This window comes from Mauremys reevesii, linkage group 2, assembly GCF_016161935.1.
Source record: "Mauremys reevesii isolate NIE-2019 linkage group 2, ASM1616193v1, whole genome shotgun sequence".
Classification (NCBI taxonomy): domain Eukaryota; kingdom Metazoa; phylum Chordata; order Testudines; family Geoemydidae; genus Mauremys; species Mauremys reevesii.
In genome coordinates this window covers 280409642-280428870 of record NC_052624.1, presented here as the reverse complement: position 1 = coordinate 280428870, position 19229 = coordinate 280409642, and the positions used below count along the sequence as shown (strand labels likewise).

Here is a 19229-nt window from a genome sequence, read left to right as displayed (position 1 = left end):
TCACCAGAGGTAGCTGTCTTGCTGTAGCAGATGAAAGGATTCCTTTTATTGTATGTAATTTATAAAGTGCTTTAAGATCTTTTTTTGGATATAAGAAGCAGTATAAATTCTAAGTTATTAGGATGATATTGATAGATAGGATGCTTTAGAGTGGGTCCGAAGGCCCACAGGATAGGCTGAGCAGGTGATCACACGCTTGATGCATGAACAAGGGGGGCTCAGAAGGTGGGTGAATGAAGTCAGCAAGCAGGAGCTGGGTGGATAAACCCCCCCTTGCACTTAAGCTTGGGAAGTGCCGATAAAAAAGTTCTCAGTACTGATAAGGAAGCTCCTTGTGCGCCAGGAACTGCTCAAGGCCATGAAGTTTGTAATCAAATGCTTCACCAGGTGCCGTTAATTAACCGCAGGCAATTAAATGCTTTAACTGTGATGTAAACTTGCTTATATAAATTTGTGCTGTATTGAAGAAAGGGGGGGCTGGTTCTGGTTCTCTGTGGAGAATGGGCTTGTTCTTTGTTGTGTATGTGCATGCATCAATAAAGAACTTGGTTTCGGACTTTGCTGGGTTGCCTGTCTCTCTTGTGGTCAGACAACGAACCTGAAAAGTCTGGGATAAAGATAACCCCAACAATATTTTGATAGTTAAGGTGTTGTAAACTCCATAAATTGGTTTAGAGAAATGGTATAAAAGGGAGAGTGTCCTGCTGTCTCCTGTCTCGGCAATATGTGGTACCCACACAATCTGATCTGTAATCTCCACCGTGCCCCAACTCTGAACTTTCAGCTGGGACTTGACCTGTCAGATATAGCTGCCAGTGATTATCCTGAAAGTATCCTGAATGCCTCAGTCTAGCTCTATCCAGTCTGTTATTACTGCGCTTGTCGCTGGCATTGTGTATGGCTGGTCCAACCTTTTAGACCCCTGTGTGCATGGCTGCATCTACCCCAACAGTTGTACTTCCATAATAATCTGCCTGCTGAAGAGGTAGGAGTTTGCCCAGAAGATAAGGAGGCATGGCTTACTAATCAGGAATGATGGAGCAATGGCTGGGCTCACAGCTGCATTTGCCCAGACTTAAAATGCTCTCTGTAGATTCTTAATAATCATTTGAATAGCATCATTAATGCCCATGTACATGCAATACGGTATGTCACCTGCCCCAAAGAAGTTACACTCTAAGGCTTTTCTACCCAGCGAGCAGGGTTAGCTGTGTCGGCAGAGAGTGCTCCTGCTCACACTGGCACTTGTCACGGCAAAACTTTTGTCTTTCATGTTTTGTTTGTTTGTTTTTTAACACCAGTTGCCAGTGTAGACATAGCCTCAGACAGACAAAACAGAGACATGTTATTGAACAATAGTTCAGGTAAAGGAGAGAGTGGTGAGATTACTGATGAGGAGAAAGAGTTCCTGGAAGGAGGTGGCTTTTAAGGAAAGATGTAAAGGGGCCACACGATGGAGAAAAGTGGAGATTTATTCCCAACAAATAGAGCAGCATGAATGAAGGCCCACAGGTTCAATCTCAGTACTCTTGAGTGCTTGACTTCACAGCTGTGACATTTTTAACATAGTGGTGGTTTTTGTGTGTGTTGTGTGTGTGCACGTGCACACACAGATGTTTTAAAAATAATCAAACTTGTGTGGTTAAATCCCCCAGTTGCTTTGAATGCTCCTTTTAAGAAAACATGTTTTGAAATGCAGCCTCATATCAGAAGGCTCCTGGCCATCCTAGCAATAGCAATTATGGGTTCCTCTCGCCTCCTAAATTCTCTTACAAAAATAGTCTGAAAATTAAATGATTATTAAAGTCACTGAGTTCTTCTGGTATTAATTTCAGATTTTCTGGTACTATCCGCAGTGTGTCTGCAGATCCCTGATATGAGCTGAAGCTGTTCTGAGACCCTGCCAACTCATATAACAAGCAAACTAGAGAGACAGGGGTGGGTGAGATAATATCTTTTATTTGGATCACCTTCTGTTGGTGAGAGAGACAAGCTTTCGGTCCACACATACCTCTTGTTCTGGTCTGGGAAAGGTACTCACAGTGTCCAGCATGGAAGAACAGAATGTTTAGCATACGTAGCACATATTGTAAGTGACCATTTAAGGTAGAGTGGCCCGTTGATGTCTCTGGAGACATAGGATAAAAAGAAGGGGTTAGTGGGTTACAGATTGTTGTAACAAGCCATAAATCCAGTGTCTTTGTTCAGTCCGTGATTTTTAGTATCTAGCAGAATGATGATTTTAATCTCCCACTAACAAGTTTTTTTTTGTCCCTTTTGAAGTATTGAGTCACTTTTTCTCTTTGAAATTTTCTTGTTTTGCTGTTTGTTTAGTGAGCTTGGAGCCAGTGATTTCCTTTTTGAGCCTTTTACAAGCGTAATCCTAAGAAACAATGTACAGTGACACTTTATGTTTCATTGGATTACTTTGTGGCCTTTCACCTCTGGAACTGACATGTAAATCCATCCCTGAGGTTGTTGTTTATGGAAGGGAGCCTCAGATGGAGGGGAAGATGAACATGATGAACCCCTTAGGTTTCTATGACTCTCTGTCGCTTCATTTGAAGTCCGTCCTAAGGGTCTGATCAGATTTTGTACTTTGTTTTTCACTAAGAATCTCAAAACTTTGTACAAACAATACTGAACGTGCTTCCTTACACCCCGGTGAGCTAGAGGAGGGAAATGGAGAGATCACTTCGCTTGCCTCTCACTTGAGCTCATTTTAAAACTGGATAAAGGAAGCATGGCTATGGTAAATTGAAGCAAAAATGGCTTGACTAAAACCACACAGCAAGTCAGTGGCAGGGCTGGGAATACAATCTAAGATCAGTTCCTGGTTCATACCATTACGGTAACTCCTCACTTAAAGTCGTCCCAGTTAACATTGTTTCGTTGCTGATCAATTAGGGAACATGCTCATTTAAAGTTGTGTAATGCTCCCTTCTAACATCATTTGGCTGTCTACTGCTTGCAGGAAAAGCAGCCTGTTGCAGCTAGCTGGTGGCGGCTTGGAACCAGCGTGGACTGGCAGCCCCCTGTCAGCTCCCCCTATCAGCTCCCCACTCCCCTAAGTTCCCTGTGCAGCAGCTGCCTGCTGTTCAGCTGTGTCCCTCCCCCCCACTGCCATGTGCTGCTCCTGCCGTCTGCCTTGGAGCTGTGCAGGGGGGAGGGAAGGAAGAGGGGGGGCTAGTGTCAGGGTGTCCCCCTCCCCCCTGCTCCTGCACCCCGCTTACCCTATCTTCCATAAATCGGGGGGACAGATGAGGACTCAGGGCTGAGAGAGCTTGCAGCAGCTGCATTTCAGCAAGCTGGTCAAATTAACAAGGCAGTGTACTTAAGGGAAATACAGTCTCCCTCCATTCCTGCTGCCTTGTGTAGAGAGAGAGTTAACCCCTGAGGTCTCAGCCTATTGCTAGATCATCATTTAGCAGTAAGGGAAGTATCCCACCCCCTGACTCCTCCACCTCAACCAAGCTTCACAATCCTCATCACTGTGTACCAGTATTAAATTGTTTGTTTAAACTTATACTGTGTGTGTATATAAAATATAAATATGTCTTTTGTCTGGTGGAAAAAAATTCCCTGGAACCTAACCCCTCCATTTACATTAATTCTTATGGGGAAATTGGATTTGCTTAACATCGTTTCACTTAGTCAAATTTTTCAGGAACATAACTACAATGTTAAGTGAGGAGTTACTGTACTTAGTGCCTACAAATAAGGAATTTTTAGTCTAGAACCAGGGGCGGCTCCAGGCACCAGCACGCCAAGCACGTGCCTGGGCGGCAAGCCATGGGGGGTGCTCTGCCACTTGCCGCGAGGGCGGCAGGCAGGTTGCCTTCGGCAGCATGCCTGCGGAGGGTCTGCTGGTCCCACGGCTTCAGCGGACCTCCCGCAGGCGTGCCGCCAAATCAGCGGGACCGGGGACCTCCCGCAGTCAAGCTGCCGAAGGCAGCCTGCCTGCCGTCCTTGGGGCGGCAAAATACCTAGAGCCGCCCCTGTCTAGAACCTGTCTGAACTGCATGCTAGGAACTATACATCCAATGGGCCATACTTCCATATTAAAGAAAATGGCAGCCAAGGGTTTGATTGTAGAATTATGTGGGCTAAGCTTTCGCCACTGGTGGTTTATAGAGTTCAGTATCTTTGCATCCTTTCTTATAAACACACACGAATCAGAAAAGTTTACTCCTCCTAAGAGAATTCCATTCCATTTGTAGTCCTGCAGTTCATCATGATAGCCAGTGTAGTTCTTTTCAGCATATATAAAATATTCACACTATATCTGTATAGATCATATATTTAACTTACTATTGTGTGGCTGACTTTTCTCAAAATGAAATTGTATTCATCTGAGACATCCCTTTAATTAACTTGCACAGTTCCATAGGGAGAGGGATATGGAGGAAGCTACTACTAATAATAGTAGCGGCATATCTTATTACCATTGCATATTAAAGTAAAATAAAATGCTGCAGGAGGTGGAATTCCAAGGCCTTTATTTTTAATGAAGATCTTAATAGCATTTAATGTAAATTAAATATAATCACTGTCTGATTTCTGAATGTATCTCTGAGGCTGAAGCAGAGTAAGTTAATTATGCTGACAACACACTTGGAACTACCAAAGTTGAGCACTGAAATGTTATTTGAAATGTGTTTTTTTTAAGGCAGACAAATTGAAGGATCCAAGTTACAAGTTTACACCAGACTTGAATGTATTATGTACTGCAGGGGTTCTCAAACTTCATGGCACTGCAATCCCCTTCTGACAATAACGTTACTACTACAGTCCCCCGAGAGGACTGAGCCCCACTGCCCCAGGTCAGTGGGGAGGGGTCCGCAACCCAAACCCTGCCACCCCCATCAGGGGAAATGGGGAGGCAGCCAAGCCCTGCCGCCCACGTAGGGATGGAGCTTGGACTTCAACTTCAACCCTGGGTCCCAGCAAGTATAATGCTGGCCCTGGAAACCCCATTAAAATGGTTTGAGAACTGCTGATATACTGTATGTAAGGTTGAAATTTATATTAGAATCCAAACAGAACTGGGATTTTACTCAACTTCAGACATTGAAAAGAATTGAATGTATAGAAGCAATGAGGCCTTTTACTTTCGGGATGGGGATTGTCCATATGGAAATTTCCAACTTCTGTAGATAGACAGTTTTTTGAGGTTAAGAAGGTGACTGAGGATTAACTCTAGTGTTTTGTTCTATATTAAATTATATTAAAAGGAAGTATTTGTTAAAGGCTCAATCATGGAACCCTCACTCATGGAAGTCATGCACTTAGTAGGATGACTCATTTGGGGATTGGACTATGAAGTATTCCTCACAACAAAAGATGTAATGATGATGGAGAGTTTGGTTTTCAGTCTGTCCCACTGTAACACTCCGTAACACTCTGCATGCGGTAGGATGTGATATTCTCCATAAATCAATGAAAATATAAGAGAGTAGTTAAAGGGATCAAAGAGAAAGGTGAATAATGGATTTTTCAATGTGTTGGCAGTTAAAAAATCATTTCAACTTGAATCAACTCCAAAATTTCAACAAATGCTGGTGAATTGAAGAAGGCAACAGTTTCATTTTGGATCAAACAAAACATTTTGTATGCCTTGAAACAATCTGGTTTGGGTTGGTTTCCATGCTGTTTTTAACTTAAAAGCAAAGGAAATGAAGGACTAGTTTTGCAAATTTTGGCAGCACAGCGAGCAAGCGGCGGTAGTTGTGGTGTTGGTGGCCACTTCAACCCCAGTAGTTAGAGCTCTCACTGGTATGTGAGAGACCCAGGTTCAATTCCCCCTTCTGCCTGATATGGAGCAGGGATTTGAACATGGGTCCCCCACATTGTGGATGTATGCCTTGGCCATTGGGGGCTACAGAATACTCTGGTGTGTTGGTCTCTCTCAATCTCTCCTGTTACAGCTGTTCCACTCTTATCTGCTGATAGAGTACTCTATAGCCTGGTGGATAGGGAACTCATAGAGCTGGAAGGGACCTTGAAAGGTTATTGAGTCCAGTCCTCTGCCTTCACTAGCAGGACCAAGTACTGTCCCTGATCCCTAAATGGCCCTCTCAAGGATGAAACTCACAACCCTGGCTTTAGCAGGCCAATGCTCAAACCACTGAGCTATCCCTCCCCCCACTACTACTACTTGGTAGATTGGCCACAAAAGACCTTGTAAAAATGGCTGCATGTGGCCATGTAAAAATGACTTCTAAGCCTCATGTAGTGATATGCTGTGTATGCATTCAACGATTTCTCTGTTTTTCTATTGTGTTGGATAACCAATAAGGCATTGGAAACCTGTTTTTAAGAAGTAATTGTTGTGTTCACCTGTAATGTATTCACTTGGTTTTCACATTTCTGCCCAACTTTTAATGAGACTTCACCCTTCTAGTGGGGATGAGCAATACAATACGAGCGAGGGGTTGGGATTAATATCTACCTGCTGGCAGCCATATTTGATTTAGCTGGTAAAGTTCTTTGGGCAGAGTCTGGACTAGATTCATCAGGGAGAATTAGGCACCTAGCTGCCACTTTGAGTGCCTAAATTCAACATTTAGGTGCTACTGGAATTCACAAAACCACTGCTCAACTGCTGCCTAACCTTGTAGTTGCATTGCAGCGCCTAAATCCCGCTGCTAAACCTCATCCTGACCTACTTTTACTGCCTGATACAGAATCTGTCTCCTGGTCTTCTAGATCTTCCATGGCAATTCCCTCATGTAGCCGCGTCTCCCTCTGCATTGCGCAATTCCCTGCGTCTCCCTCTGCATTGCACAGCACTGGGTAGGCTGTCAGCACTCAGTAGTAAATCCAAGAAATAATCATCATGAACACTAGAGATTCCAATAACCGAATGGATTAGTCTTGCTTCCTGCTAGCACAATTAACCGCCTGCACCCACAACTGCATCATGTACACCTTACCAGCTGGTGTAAATTACAGATCGGAATGCCAAACCTTATCCTGACCTACTTCATCCTCACCTAGTTCCTTCATCACATCTCTTTCTGTTAGAGGCCCTCTTTTTCTTCTTTCTCTTCCGGTTCAGCCTTCCTCTCCTCTTTTGTTATTGCCAAACCAGCTATTTGTAACAGTCTGTCTGCTTCCCTCCACCCACCACTGACTCCCTTTGCACCACCCCATATTAAACCACAGATCCAAACCCATATCTCTTGCTAACTACAACTGGTGACCATTTGCTGGATTCCCTCTCTAGCATTTACTGTTATCCAACCTTCATGTTGCTGCTTCTGCTATTTATACCTGCCGTCACAGCTTCATAGCATAGCCTGTGTGTATTCTGCTGTTATAGCTGTAGTGTGTTAGGAGAGTTATGTGAGTGAGTCATTATAAAATTAAATTGTAATTGTAATTTGCATGGTCTCTTTTTTTTCCTACAGGCATGCAACCCAGCAAGAGACCAATAAAACCATTACTACCAGCACAAAAGCTATCAAGCAGCTGTCTGAGATTGTCAGAGGTTCATCTAGGGTATGTGCCTTTTGAGATGCCATTTAGATATAAAGTTTGGGTTTGGTTTTTAAAGATAAGTGGTGGGCAGCAAGTGCCTTAAAGTTGCTGAGCTCGGTATCTTTATAATTTTCTTTGCTTTGATGTAGTGGTAGTATTGAATCGCATGCTGCCTCAATAAATCATCATTGCAAAACAGATTCAAGTGACCACTGAGGACTTGTGGAAAGAGCTCTCTCCTGAGGCTGGCTCTCATTAAATTAGAAATCTACAGCCACATAGTGAAATCCCAGCTCTTTCCTATACTGTGTTTAAAACTTAAGAGCCTACATGTCAACTGGAGTAGCAGGGGAAGGTCCCACAGAAGTCCTTAGACACTAGTCAGTGATGACGTCAAGAGAGGAGCAAATTACACACTGGGTACAGGTGAGTCTACAAATAGGTGAAAGTGGATGTAAGTGGCAAAGGAGTGACACTCGCATGGTGTGGCATTCATTGAGTGCAAATATGTTCAATTTACATACTGCAAGGCAGAGATGGGAAAATCCGAGCATGCTGAAGCTCGCACAAAAGTTGCCGTGGGTGGTCCCCTTATGCCCAGTGTCCTGGTAGGTAGACCACTCACCCAGGATGGGGGAGATGGGGGTTCAAAGCTTCACTTTGTTAGTTAAAGCAGTTCCTCACCATATTATAATTTATGCCATGCCAGACCCAATTTTCGCAGGGGCATATTCAGCCCCTATCCACCAAGACCTTGACAGTGCCCCCCGCAATGTCATGAGTCCTGAAAGCCTTTTTCTGGGAACAATTATTTAGCCACATGCAATCAGGCTACGATCAGAAAGCAGATTGGGCTAAACAAGACTTAAAAAATAAGTATCTTGTGCTGGATCCCATGCCAAAGATTCCTGGGTTTGACCTTCCATGGTCACTTTGGTTAACTCTGAACCAACCTTGGTAGATGCGGACATCTAATGCACAAATTGAAAATCAAAAACTTTCCGGTATGCAAGTGTGGTTCCCCACGGCAGACCATTGAACATGTCGCTACCTACTGCCCAATTTATAAACATGGAGGCGGCATTACTGCAATAAATTGTGCTATTCCTGATGTAGCCATTTGGCTTGATCAACTTCAGGTGAAATTGTAGTTGCTGCTCTACACCAGACATAGGAAAGAAGGAGAAGAAGAAGCTCCTAACACAAGCTGGTGCATCTCCCATCGACTCCCCCAACTTGGTGTGGGTTACACCCCTACTGGTTGTCCAGCAATTTCTAACAATTTGCCACTTACACCCATTTTCTGACCAACTTCTTTCTAATGTGTAACTTACCACCATTTATGTCACTGCTGAATTTGGCCAAGCGCATTCTCATTGGGGAAGAGGCCAGGGCTTGCTGTGTGCTCATAAGAATGGCCATGCTGGGTCAGACCAATGGTCCATCTAGCCCAGTATCCTGTCTCTGACAGTGGTCAGTGTCAGATGCTTCTGGCAGTTGGAGGTTTAGGGACACTGGAGCATGGGGTTGCATCCCTGACCATCTTGCTAATAGCTGTTGATGGACCTATCTTCCAGGAACTTATCTAGTTCTTTTTTAACACATTTATACTTTTGGCCTTCACAACATCCTTGGGATATGAGTTCCACAGGCTGGCTGTGTGTTCTGTGAAGGAGCACTTTCTTTTTGTTTGTTTTAATCCTGCTGCCTATTAATTTCATTGGGTGACCCCTAGTTCTTGTGTTACATGAAGGGATAACTAACACCTCCTATTCACTGTCTTCATACCATTCATGATTTTATAAATCTCAATCATATCCCCCCTTACTCATCTCTTTTCTAAATTGACCACCCCATTCTTATTGATCTGTCCTCATACAGAAATACCCCATAATCATTTCTGTTGCCCTTCTTTTTACCCTTTCCAATTCTAATATATCTCTTTTGAGATGACCAGATCTACATGAAGTATTCAAGGTGTGGGCGTACCATGGATTTATATAGTCGCATTATGATATTTTCTGTCTTATTATCTATTTGTGTCTTAATGGTTCTTAACATTCTGTTCACTTTTGTGCCTGCCACTGCACATTGAATGGATGTTCTAAGATAATTCTCCACAATGGCTCCAAGATCTCTTTCTTGAATGGTAACAGCTAATTTAGACCCCTTTTGTATGTATAGTAGGGATTATATTTTCTGATGTGCATTACGTTGTGCTTATCAAGATTGACTTTTGTCTGACATTTTGATGCCCAGTCACCCAGTTTTGTGAGATCCCTTTTCACAGTCTGCTTTGGACTTAACTGTCTTGAATAACTTTCTATTGTCTGCAAATTTTGCCACCTCACTGTTCACCCCCTTTTCCAGATCACTTATGAATATGTTGTACAGCACTGGGCCCAGTACAAATTCTTGGGGGGACCCCACTATTTACCTCTCTCCACTGTGAAAACTAACCATTTATTCCTGGCCTTTGTTTCCTATCTTTTTAAATTAGTTTGTGATCCATAAGAGGATCTTCCCTTTTATCCCATGACTGCTTAGTTTTCTTAAGCACCTGTCATTAAGCACCTTTGGTGCTCATCTTGGAGAACAGGATCAACTTGAGTGTTTATTAAATGACAGACCCTGGTAACACAGTAATTCAGTAGCTGAAACAAGAATATAATCCCTGTCTCTCAACTACCAGTCCTTTACCCACATGACTAGAGCATGGACCCACGAGCCACACCTTCTCCCTACTGGCTTTTCTCCTGGTGCGCTCTCAGCAATCTGTGCTCTCCTCACACCTGCTCTTCCTTTAGCTTTCACTACCTAATGTTCCCTTGAACTTCCAATGCACCTTCAGCTCCCTTCCCACCCCCACAGCTGCTTCTCCTTGATGTTCCCATACAGCATTCTCTCCCACTCTGCGTTTGCCCTCCTTGTGGATCAAGGGCTGCTGATCCCCCAAACTATCCCTGCATCTTCTCCCTCCCACCCTGATGTTCCCCAGAATTCCATATTTCCTTCCTTCCTAGACACTGCTCCCGGTGTCCCTTCTCCTAGAACAAGTATTAGTAGAACTGCTCGACTCAGCGTTTGTCCATATGGTCCCTAAGGGGCTGAAGCTGTGTTAATGTAAAACTCCATGTTGTTTTATGAAGGAGCGCAAGCATTGTTTCTTACCGTTGCCTGCCTGTATTGAGTGGTAAAGAAAAGGATGTAGCAGCAAATGAATACTCTAGCGAGGGTCGTGGTAGCCTTTGTCAGAGAGAGAATGAGCTGTGGGGCTGTTGAATGGTCAGATCAAAGCTGGCTGGAATGAAACAAAAGATGCCTCACTGATTTTATAGAGATGTGAGGGCCTGGCCATTCTGTGCAGATCCCCATGTTATTTTGTGCAACACAAATTGGGTCCAGGGGGAAGTCAAATAAGGTGAGCTGAAAAATAATGGCAGTGCCTTATGCTTGAATGTCATTATCAGCCCATAAAGCCCAGGTGGATTCCAGCAGAGGAGGCTGTGATCAGAACAGGTTTCACTGTAATGGATAGAAAGTTTTTAAATTAAAGAAAGTATATTTAAGAGCAGAAAGGAAAAGAGGCGCAAACGTTTATGGTAATAGGAGAAATAAACTCACAACTCTGTGTTGACATCACATCATAACTTTTCCTCTCCCTGGTCAATTAATTTAACAAATCTTTTTTTACTCTTGCTTTATAACAGTGTGTAGCTTAAATAATTAAACCTACAAATTTTGATGTAAAACCTGTAGACTTTCTCCCTTCTATAAAACAGATGGCTCTGATAGGGATTGGTTGCTGGGTCTCTAAGTCACTCTGGGGGAATCTCTGGATAGTGTTCCGAAGCTTTCCTCTTGTAAAGTTTCTTATAGCATGAGAAACGTTCCATTGATTTAAAGCTTTATAGTCAGTCCCTTCTGATCCATTTTTCTGTGTACTGCTTTGCACAAGAAGTTTTTCTTGTCCAACAGTGATGTGCCACCAGCCAAGTGCATTATGGGTTTTTTTTCCTGCCTTCCTTTGAAGCATCATTTATTGGCTAGAATTGTTGGAGGCAGGAGGCCCACCTGGATGAATTCATAGTATATCAGGAATAGATGCTGGTGTAGATAGACCGTTGATTGGATCCATGTGAGAGGAGGCAGGATGCTGGTCTAGCTGGACACGCAGTTATGCTGATGCTGTCTCTAACCAACATTAAAGGGCTCACCCAGAAAAGCCCCTGTCTAACACTGGGCCAGGCTAGGGTTCCAGTGTTTCTTATGATGCTAATGTAAGGTTTGAATGATCTCATTAGTTAAGTTCTTCAGGGCAGAGAACATGTCTGAATCCATGTTTGTAAAGCTTGTTCAAAAGTGATGGTGTCTCTAAACTGGGGATCATGTTCCCGTCTTCTAAAGTGCTTTGAAATCTGAGGATGAGAAATGTGATGTAAGAGCCGGATGTGGTTATTATTAGTAAGCGATTTTAATAATTTAATCATGCATCCCCCATCCCTTCTAAAATATACCTTCCCTATTCCTCAGCAATGTCTGAACCAATAAAACATGCACAGAGTTGCTAGATGTTTTTGAGCAGTGATTGTAATACACTATCATTTTTTTTTAAATGATGCCCCCTCCCTTTCTCCCAACATATCTCTATGCAAACCTGAATACTTTAGCCCACAAGGGGCTTGAATTTTAAGATGCAAGCTCCAAGGCTTCAGAGGACTCCTCTGAACCACTGATGGTTTCTGAAAGATGATCCAACACAGACGCTGATTAAAAAATACTATAGTGTTGGTCCGAAGCCCTCCATTTTAGAACAGTAATGCTGCAGCCCATTGAACTATTCCTGTTTACAGCATGTTATTTGGAGAAGCACTGCTGGCTTGGGCATCTTTTTTTACTGAAATTCTAATTCTAAGAGCTCCTGCTCTCTTTGAAGTCAGTGATAAAATTCTTTTTTACTCCAGTGGGTGCTGGACTGGGTTTGGATGGATTTTGATCAGTACAGTTACTGGGGGTGGATTAAACAACCTGGAAACTGGAACTAGGTGAGGAGACACACACTCAGTGATCTGGTGCCTGAAAACATGTGTGCTGGCAGCTCTGCTTTTCATCCAGCCCTTCTTGCTAATTGTAATATACTGGTAATCCTCACTGATGCTGGTTGCAAAGTTCTCAATCAGACCAAGTACAGAATCATCCATCAGACAAAATGGTCCAATCAGTCATTTGTCATCATCCAAATAAACTCCTTTTGATGTGACATTCATTCTTCCAGAATCAATGTCCGCTGCATTAAAGACATTTGGGGTCTGCCTTGGCATTAAAAAAGAGCTGCAGGAGACCACGCTGCAACATTCTGTTCCATTGATAACATCTCTTCTATAGACGTGTTGTCATTAAATAAATGCATGAATTAAAATGTGGTGTCTAGAGCATCCTGCTGTAATATGTTTGCTTTTCATTTTCAATATACCTATAGTATTGCACCATCTTGTGCGTTTGTTGTATAATGGATACAGAGTGTTTGTTGTTTTTTGGTTTTGATTTTGTATTTTTTGGCAGCTTGTGAACAAATACTCTGTTTTCCCAAAAGAGAATATGGGGATTTGTAATGAGAATAAAGCTTACATATTCTCAGTGGTTTCTTGACTGTAGCATCATCAGTGTGACATGATAATTCATATCAATTAGATCTGGCCGAACAGCGGAAAAGGCATTTTTCTGCTTTTTTGGCAAATTGCGCTGATATTCATCACATTATGTACTCGCTGAATAATATTGCTGATTGAATGCTGCAAAAAGTATTTGCTGAATATAACGTTCTGTGAGTACTGGTGAAATTCATCCACTAATGTATTCTCCAAATATGATTTGACCGGCCCTAAAATGAATGTCATGATGTCTGGCAGACCTCCTGTGAAATCATATGGACAAAACCTGAGGTCTTTACTCAGATTTTGCCTGAAGTCAAACTCCCACGGATGCCAATGGGAATTTGCATTAGGCCAGATCTACACTAGGAGGGGTTTGCTGGTATAACTGTACAGCTTATATTGACAAAAAAAGTAATTTTGCCCTTGTAGATTGTACCAGTTTCCTGAGTGAAATAAGCTATACTAGCAAACATATATATTTTTTTCTTGGTATAACTAGATCTGCATTAGGCTTTTGCTGGTATAAAAATGTCATAAAAATCACACCCATAAGCGACTTTCCTACCAGAAAATGTTTATTCTTTAGACTAGACTTAGTAATGTCAGAGTGAAATATAAGGGCTTTGGGATTTGGCCTGTTGAAATTAGACATGCAAAAGGCCTGTTAGATAGTGTGGTCCAGATACTACATGGATGAGCGTCATAGTCTATTTATTAAATAAATAATAAAGTATTGTGGGAGAAAAATAGTCTAGGATTGTTCCCTATTGTATTTTCTCTTGTATTGTTTCTGATCTAGTTTTATTTGTCCAACAATGGTGTCTAGCTCTTCCTTTGGAAGTGCTTGGTTGCATAAACTAAGCAAAATCAGTCCAGTTTGGTAAATACATGGGAGACTACTTGGAAAACTCAAAGGGTAAAGCATCCCCTTACTCACTAACCAAAATAACTTGCTGTAGCACCTTGGTATTTCTAGTAATTCAGATACTGTTGAAATACCAGGCAGATCTAATGTTGCTTAGCTTAGGAGATCTTGCAGGATCACAGCTCAAGGTCATACACAATCACTTTCTGCTGAATTGTCAGCCATTTTATTGGTTAGTACTGATTTTGTTACTTTACTTTTGTCTTCTAAATACAGCAAGAGCGACTTCAGCTGGACAGGTTGAATAACCAGCTGTCTGATGCCATCCAGCGATATGGAGCTGTGCAAAAGGTAATAGGACTCCTGCACTTCCTTTCACTGTTTGATTTGCGGATTTGGAAATATGTTGATCAACAGCAACTATGGACTCCCAAGAGCATGGAACTGACCAATAGGGTGTCTCATGTCTTTTTTTTTGTGTCTGTGTTATACGGCATGATCATTGCAACATATTCGTCCTGTTGTTTTGTGGCACAGTGTATGGAAATACCGCAAAACATTTAGTGAAATAGCAACATATAAAATAATTTACTGATAAACTGGCTCCATCCATCCATGGCTGAATGTCAGGGGCAGCTGTAGTACTGTGATGACAGCACAGCATGGCGCATCGGAGAGTGACACAACAGATGCAGGATGGCTAGTGTGACTTTAGGGGAGGTGAAAGAGAAAAAGAAACTTTAGTGTGCAGCGTTGCTCTTACCTATGCAATTTAAAGGGACACTGTCCAACATCGTTAGGCTTAAACGTTGACCTACCTTGACAGCTCTGCTAAATTAAAAGTTTAAGACCCTAAGGATTCCAGAGGCCTATAGCTGAATAGAAAATGCTGCAACAGCTCAAACTGTTAAATGAAATAACCAAAAGCCAATCCTCTCCTTCTGGTTTCCCTCCCCACCTTATTCCTGGGTGACCTTCTCCATTTGCAAGGTTTCACCAGTTATCTCTATGCGGATGACTCACAAATTTACTTCCCCAACCCTGTCCTCTCAATTATCATCTGTTCCACATATGATAGCCTCGGGGTAGAGCTGGTCAAAATTTGGAATTTCCATTCCGCAGGAGATTCTGATACTTTAAAGAAAAGTTTTAATTTCAAACCAGAACGAAGACTAGACATTTTGCAATTTCCTGCAGAAAGAAAATTCTGGATTTTTTTTTTTTTTGAGAAAAATTGAAATGTTTCCTTTTGGTTATTCTGAAACAGAGCCGATACCTCTGGCTCAAGGGGACTCCCTGGCTCTGGGGCAGCCTCACAATGGAGACTGCCTCAGAGTTGGAGGCCCCAGCTGAAGCAGAGTTGGAAGCCAATACCCTCAGGCTGTGTCTACACAGCCCGTGGGACTGAGCCTCACAGCTATTTTTAGAGCGCTACCGCGAACCCTGCCAGCCCGAGTCTCTCCACCCAGCTTCTACAGGTTGTGTAGACATACCTGGTAGCCCTTGCTAGAGTCGGGTGTCCCAGGTCTTCCTAGTCCACATGGGAGGGTTGTCCTGGAACTACGGACCCTGTAAGCCTGAACCCCCCAGCAAACCACTAGGCAAGCTGGCATTTCAACTGAAGTTCATCAAAACCGAACCGTTTCCACAGAACACTTCAGTTTCAACAAATTGGCATTTCCCAGCAAAAAAGCCACTTTGTCAGAAAAGTCCCAGCCAACCCTACTCAATGAGGCATCTGCCTGAGTGCTCCAAACCCTGCTGAAGCGCAGCCTGACCAAACTTGAGCTCCTACTTACCCTTCTGCAATGGGAGTGCCATGCGCTTGTGTCGAAAGTGGGGAGAAGGAGGATTCTGTGCAAATGAAATATTTGAAGCATACAATCCAGCCCTAACACTTGCATACAAGACACTTTCTATGAGGATCTAATAGGATTTCATTTATTTTTATTAAACACACACACAAACCAGTTCTATTTCTGATGGGTACCAAAGAGGTACCATCAGGGTAAAAGTCAGGTGTCTGAATAACAACTAGTTCTTTCTCTGGCCTTGATTAACCGCTTTAACCTGTACTTCATTTTAAATGTGGGCTGTCCCACCCCTGCTTAGCAAAACTCTTTAATTATGTGCTTAGTTGTAAGCATCTGCTTAAGACCCATTAAAGTCAAACATGTTCTTAAGTGCTTTGCTGAATTGGGTCCTTTGTTGATAACACATTATATCAGTGAAGTTGAAAGAATTTATTATTTTTTTAAAAACCCTCATGTACACTACACCACTGACACAGTTGACTTTTTTGCATGTGATGATGGAAGTAGACTGGGAAGATTCACTTACTGTTTCTCCTGCATTAGAGCCACGCTGTTTGTTTGGGTTTCCAATGCTGCAGGAAAGTGGTTTTTTTAAAAAAGTTTCCATAGAATCCTAGAATATGAAGGTTGGAAGGGACCTCAGGAGGTATCTAGTCCAATCCCCTGGTCAAAGCAGGACAAATCCCCAACTAATTAGTCTTTAAAGTTTGTATGTAGAAATGCCACTGTATTATTTCTATGCATATGTCTCTTCATACAACCTTTCCGCCTCTGTTTCAAAAACCTAAGTGCTGAGTCTAAATTAGATGGCACTGTCTCGTTAAATCACAAGTCAAAAATATCTGTGTAATGAGTTTGTTTGTTGTTAGATTCATGTTCATCAGCATATTCCATCTGTGCTGTACATCTGACTTTTTAAATAAATCCCATAGTGCCAAAATTAGCTGTTGCATTTTGCGAATGCCCGGTTGTGGCAGGAAGCTGAACTGACTGGTAAATTGCTACTTACCCACGTCCTGACTGTCATTTCTTAAATGCATATTTTGGTTTTGATAACCTTGTCATGCTTGAAGCTTAAATGACTTCATTCCTGAAAGGTCTACTTCTTCAAGGCAGTTTTTCCATTGCTAAGCTACAGGGTTATTTTAATTTCTATTTTTTAAAAAATATAATGTGAATGAAAAAAGAGTTAAATGTGATTCCTCCCCCCTCAAAAATATTTGACCATTGATGCCAAAAATCCCTTTTTTTTTTCCTTTGGCAGAAAATAGCAGAGAAGTCCAAAGCTTTGCTTCCTTCCGGGCAGAGAAGCAGCAAACAGGTAGGTATGTGTGCTTGAACTTTAGAGGACAATAACTGAAGCATTAATAAAGTGCTAATCTGTAATCCCCTTACTGATGTGGAGTAGTTCCACTGAATTCAATGGGGTTGTTCCTCCTTTTAAAATTGTATATTGTTCAGTAGCATGTGTCACCCTTGGCAGATGGCAATGATCATAGAATCCTAAAAAATAGAAATGTTGAATTATCTTGTTCAGTTCCTGGCTAATACAGGTCTATTCCCTACCATATGCTTTCTACTGTTTTGTCCACTCCGAAATGTCTCTAGAAATGGACTTTCCTGGGGAGATTTTTTCACATCTAACTGTTTTTACAAGTAGGGAATGTTTCTGATACTGTATCTCAGACCTCAGTTTTAAGGTGTGGTCACTTAGGGAATTTATGCACTCCAATAAAAGGCCTGCAGAGGCCTGGGTCAGCCGAGGGCTGTAAAACTGTAGTGTAGATATTCATGGTTGGGCTGTAGCCTGGGCTCTGAGACCCTGCGAGAGGGGTGGGTCTCAGAGCCTGGTCTGCGGCCTGAGACCAAATGTCTACACTGATCATTGCTTGCTTTCTTTCTTTCTTTCTTTCTTGGCAAAACTTAATTTTTGTTGCATAAAACTTTGGATTTGAGAAAATGGCATTTTTTTTTCATGTGTAAAATCAGGTTGATTTAAAAAAAAATGACCATCTGTGCTAGGGAGCTGTTCTGGAGAGTGGGGTGTGGATTCACAAATGATTCTGCAACTATGGAAAAGAAATAGGCCAAAAATTCATATTAATTTGCAGGTTTCAGATAATTAAGGTTCTGTGTCTGACTTTGTTGTAACTTAGTTGGTATTAGTTTACTGAGGTGTTAGTGTATTTCTTTAATCTCAGATAAAGCTGCCTTGTTAAACGGTTCCATTAGCTCTTTGTACCTTGGAAGGAATATACTTTAATTGTGTTATTCAGTTATGTGTTTATGCCTTGTGATGTCTTTTTCCCCCCACATACCCCCAGCAAGTTGTGATTAATCATGGATAGAGTATTGCACATGATGGCATACCTAGACTTTAGTAAGGCATTTGATACGGTCTTGCATGATATTCTTATCAATAAACTAGGCAAATACAATTTAGATGGGGCTGCTATAAGGTGGGTGCATAACTGGCTGGATAACCATACTCAGAGAGTAGTTATTAATGGTTCCCAATCCTGCTGGAAAGGTATAACAAGTGGGGTTCCGCAGGGGTCTATTTTGGGACCGGCTCTGTTCCATATCTTCATCAACTACTTAGCTATTGGCTTAGAAAGTACGCTTATTAAGTTTGCAGATGATACCAAACTGGGAGGGATTGCAACTGCTTTGGAGGACAGGGTCATAATTCAAAATGTTCTGGACAAATTGGAGAAATGGTCTGAGGTAAACAGGATGAAGTTTAACAAAGACAAATGCAAAGTACTCCACTTAGGAAGGAAAAATCAGTTTCACACATACAAAATGGGAAGAGACTGTCTAGGAAGGAGTACGGCAGAAAGGGATCTAGGGGTTATAGTGGACCACAAGCTAAATATGAGTCAACAGTGTGATGCTGTTGCAAAAAAACCAACATGATTCTGGGCTGCATTAACAGGTGTGTTATGAGCAACACACGAGAAGTCATTCTTCCGCTCTACTCTGCGCTGGTCAGGCCTCAACTGGAGTATTGTGTCCAGTTCTGGGCACCGCATTTCAAGAAAGATGTGGAGAAATTGGAGAGGGTCCAGAAAAGAGCAACAAGAATGATTAGGGGTCTAGAGAACATGACCTATGAAGGAAGGCTGAAAGAATTGGGTTTGTTTAGTTTGGAAAAGAGAAGACAGAGAGGGGACATGATAGCAGTTTTCAGGTATCTAAAAGGGTGTCATAAGGAGGAGGGAGAAAACTTGTTCACCTTCGCCTCTAAGGATAGAACAAGAAGCAGTGGGCTTAAACTGCAGCAAGGGAGGTTTAGGTTGGACATTAGAAAAAAGTTCCTAACTGTCAGGGTGGTTAAACACTGGAATAAATTGCCTAGGGAGGTTGTAGAATCTCCATATCTGGAGATATTTAAGAGCAGTTTAGATAAAT

General features: G+C 42.2%; 1 protein-coding gene across 23 annotated transcripts in view; it reads left to right on the top strand.

The window, feature by feature from the left end:
- TSNARE1 (t-SNARE domain containing 1) overlaps positions 1 to 19229 on the top strand; it is a 667577-nt gene that overhangs the window by 339745 nt on the left and 308603 nt on the right. For all 23 annotated transcript variants that reach the window (XM_039525402.1, XM_039525408.1, XM_039525403.1 and 20 more), the window contains 3 exons: positions 7413 to 7503; positions 14278 to 14352; positions 17080 to 17136. In XM_039525402.1, the coding sequence (XP_039381336.1) occupies positions 7413 to 7503; positions 14278 to 14352; positions 17080 to 17136 (223 nt within the window). The remainder of the gene's footprint in view (positions 1 to 7412; positions 7504 to 14277; positions 14353 to 17079; positions 17137 to 19229) is intronic.